At 32.7% G+C, this 4014-nt stretch overlaps 1 protein-coding gene across 1 annotated transcript; it reads left to right on the top strand.

The window, feature by feature from the left end:
- Nucleotides 1-1793: 1793 nt before the first annotated feature.
- LOC136806707 (uncharacterized) lies at nucleotides 1794-2663 on the top strand. Its single transcript, XM_067063299.1, has one exon. The coding sequence runs from the start codon at nucleotides 1794-1796 to the stop codon at nucleotides 2661-2663; it is 870 nt and encodes a 289-aa protein (XP_066919400.1).
- The last annotated feature ends 1351 nt before the right edge of the window (nucleotides 2664-4014 follow it).

Genomic DNA, 4014 nt, shown 5'->3' with positions numbered 1-4014 from the left:
TCTTTGAAGTTCTATCAACTGTTAACGAATCAATCATTTTGCATTGAAAAGAGGAAGGATAAACTTAAATTTATGTATATATATTAAATTGATTCTTTAACAGTTGATACAACTTGAGGAAGTTCACTTTAAAGAGGGGGAATTTTTTCTGGGACACCCGGTATCTACAATTTAAAAACAAATTAAATGATTTTTAAGTTGATCAATTAATGTTTTTTTTTTAACTTAATGTCATTTGAATTTGTCAATATTATCATTTAGTATCAAATTTTAGTGATTTATTTGTTTTTCTTTTGTTTAGCGAAATTATTCAATCCTTGATTTTAAATCAATTTTAAATATAAACGAAATATTAATATTATGAAACAGTACAGAAAATTGAAATTTGTAATTTGACCTTTACAGCTAGATTTTCAAACAGGGTGGCAGTATTAAATTTTCTCTAACAGAATGTCAAATCATTTAACACATTGTTAAATAAGAACACGCTGTATTTTTAGAAATGTTTCTAAAAATGAAGAAACTTGGGTTTTAGAATGTGGGTAGATATAAATCTAATTTTAGTGTAATTTGTATAACTTTTCTACTAAACTTTAATACAGTATTATTTGTCACATATAAGTTTTAATAAACTCTAAACTTTTTGTCTTTCATTTCATAATAGGATTTAGTTTTACAAAATAGAAATCGTTTTTTGAGTTTGACAGTTTTCTTGTGTTTCTTGAAAACCAATAAGCAAGCAGATTTGTTGGACTACTCAAACCAAAATACTGTAGAAACGAAAAGAGGGCTCATTTTTCATGTCTACTCATCGCGAGGGATCTTTATAATGAAAATTACCGTCATTATGGATTTTAAGGGTGTTCATGGCTTTTTTTTCTGCAGATTTTTATCTATAGAAAATAGATTTAAAATCTTATGCTATATATTATAAAATTTAAAATAAATTTTAATAACTAGTAAATTTAAAAAAGGAAATACTTTTCAAACAGGATTTTTTTTCAAAACTGTATTCTTCTTTTCACAAAGGAATTACTTGAAATACATTTGGATTTGCTGGGTGTATTTAAGATTCTCTTATTTGTTGAATATTAAGTTTTAATTTGGCGTTAATTTCATTGGGATGGAGGATGTACTTTAGGCGTACAAACTTTCGCGAGCAGAAACTTTCGCGATTTTTGCGAAAGTTAATGTCTTAAAAAATTATAGGAAGGGCCATTCGCGAAAGCTTGTGCTCGCGAAAAATTCTTTACACAATAGAATTTACAGATTATAAAACTTCAAACTTTGAATAAAATGTAACTTTTATGGCACTTTTTAACCTGCTAAATGACTAATAAGTCAAAGGACAAATGGTTCAAGCCAATCCAAGAAGTATTTGTCCCTCTAAGCCATTTTTTTCATGTGAAAATTCTCAATTTTACGTCTTGATTCGCGAAAGTTTATGCTCGCGAAACATATTTTTCCGTTAAATTCGCAAAAGTAAATGTAGTGAATTTCGCGATTTTTCGTCCTCGCGAAAGTTTCTGCTCGCGAAAGTTTGTACGCCTTATTACTTTTTCAATGATATATCCCCTGAGCACGTATTTTTAATTTAACGAAACACTAATTATCTTGAATTTTAATAAAGAAAAACGAGGAAAAAACTCATTTTTAAAGGTTTTATTTCAATTCTCCTGGGCTGCAAAATTAACTAAACTTTTTTACGTGAATTCTTTTTCCATAGACATTTAATTTTTCCACATTTTTTATTGTAGGTGTAACGATAAACCAAAACAAAGATATTAGCAAACATGCATCACCTAGTATGGTGTCTCGGCACCATTTTCAGCTCAATGGCTTTAACAGCAATCCTACGAAGCATATTCAACCGATTTTTCCGCTCAACTACCGCGCGAACACTGTATGACGAATTCGCAGGTAATTTCGTATGTGCTGTAGCTTTGATGGAACTTCTTGTGCTGACGTTTGCAAAACACAATACTTACATTTTTTTCGCTTCAACATATTTGGTGTTGTTCGTTCGAAATGTTTACTTCACGTATTTACAACTCTACGAATCACCTTTAATTTTTGTCGATCTTTATTACGGGCGTGGAAGGCGGAACCACTTCACAAGCCTGCAGATATTCAATATTATTGTTGTACAGAGTGTAGCTTGCATTGTTGGGCAACTATATATCAAATATGCATGGCCACTTTTGGATCCAGTCCACCAGGCAGCTTCAAAGGAGAATTGTCTAACAACCATGTCTCATCATCATAGTTGGTACGAATGTTTTGCTTTGGAAATGTTGGGTACCTTTGGTTGTACCGCATTCGATTTCTTGATGCCTGTCAGCGCAAAACCTTTCACTCGTCCGCTCTTGTTGTGTTTCGCGTTGAATTATTTTGGTCATGTGACTGGAGCTTGGATGAATCCAATGTTGGCAACCTCGTTTACGTTTCGTTGCCATGGTCACGATTCTGATTTTATGCATTTTGTTGTGTTTTGGGCGGCACCTTTTGTTGGCTTTGCACTTGCATGGGAATTGAATTTGTTCGTCAAAAATTTACTCACTCCTTCTGCTGATTCGTTAGAAAAGGAAACAAACGAAACGGAAACGGAAGTGGAAACGGAAATGCAGACAAACGGTGAAGATGGAAAAGAAAAGACAGAATAAAATTTGGCTAGGGAGATATGTATTAATATGAGGATCGACAACAGGTTTATATTTATATGTCGTGTTTTGGCTGAAAAGTGAGCCCTATATCAAATCTGTGGAATCGTTTTCTCACCAGACTCCTTGCACCGAGTTAGATTATAGAATAGCTCTTTATGGAACGACTTTCTGAATAAGCTTCCCTTCTTGTAGTTTTCAATTTCTTTTGAGCTCAAATTTGATAATTCTTTACAATAATTTGGGAACAGCTTTTGATTTTTAATAATTGTGGTAATTGGATGAAACTGGCCAAAACACTCAACAAACCTTTTCAAGATCTTCAAAAAGACTCGTGCCAAAGACTGTGCCACGACTCCAACGCCCTTTTACCTTATCGGCCCTTTTTACACCGGCCCTTATTGGCGTTACTTTTGGACTCGTGGCATAGTAAATGTACAAAGGGCCAAGATTTCGCAATTTTAACCTAAAAGCGGCGTTATTTATCATTATTTCTCAATTTAAAGGATTTTAGGTATGATTCGAAGACGAAAACTATCCATTTTTTAACTCCATAAAACTTCAGTGAAATATTTGATATATTTAAAAATCAGTGATTTTCGATGGAATTTTCAACAGTTTACTATTGAAAAATGACATTTTAACTTAAATTTTAGTCATTATATTTACTAATTTAAAGCATAAGTAGCAGACATTTTACAAATGAATGTTGGCGTTATTAACGGACCTAATTGGCGTAAGACCAAAATTAGGCTGTGGCGTAAAAGGGGCTGGCGTTAGATTAGGGCCGGCGTAAAAAGGACCGATAAAAGGTACTCGTTTTAACTTGAACAAAATTTACAAGAAACTATCATTTTTTGTTTTTCTACAAATTTTATTTATTTTTTTGCTTTAAGTCTCAAAGAATTTATTTTTTATCAACTAATATTAATACCTGTTTTTCAAAGTACTCAATATGATTGGTGCTTAAAGCAGTTTGATATTTACTAGGGTCTTTATTAGTATACATGCTTTTTCATTTGATGACGTTGATTATATACAAAAAGAAAACAATCGTGTATTGCAGACTTGTTGGGATCCTCTCGTCAATGGAAAAATCGGCCAAAAATTGTCCCTAGTGAAAAACTTACCTAGTGGGCCGTTCTCCTCCAACCCCCGCCTGAAAACAACCATCCCTCCTACATAGGGATGCCCCCACATGAAATCACTTATCAGAACCCTTATCTATATTAGAAAAACTCCACCTAAATTTGTAAAAACCTTCGGACGCAAGTGAACTTTCAAACATAGATTACATTTTTGGCATGCGTCTTTTCTTTTTTTCTCTAGTATGTGTAAAAAAGATTGAAAAAGA

This window comes from Clytia hemisphaerica, unplaced genomic scaffold, assembly GCF_902728285.1.
Source record: "Clytia hemisphaerica strain Z4C2 unplaced genomic scaffold, Clytia hemisphaerica genome assembly, whole genome shotgun sequence".
Taxonomy (NCBI): domain Eukaryota; kingdom Metazoa; phylum Cnidaria; class Hydrozoa; order Leptothecata; family Clytiidae; genus Clytia; species Clytia hemisphaerica.
Note: the sequence above shows the minus strand (reverse complement) of the source record. Positions and strands in the feature narration are given on the sequence as shown.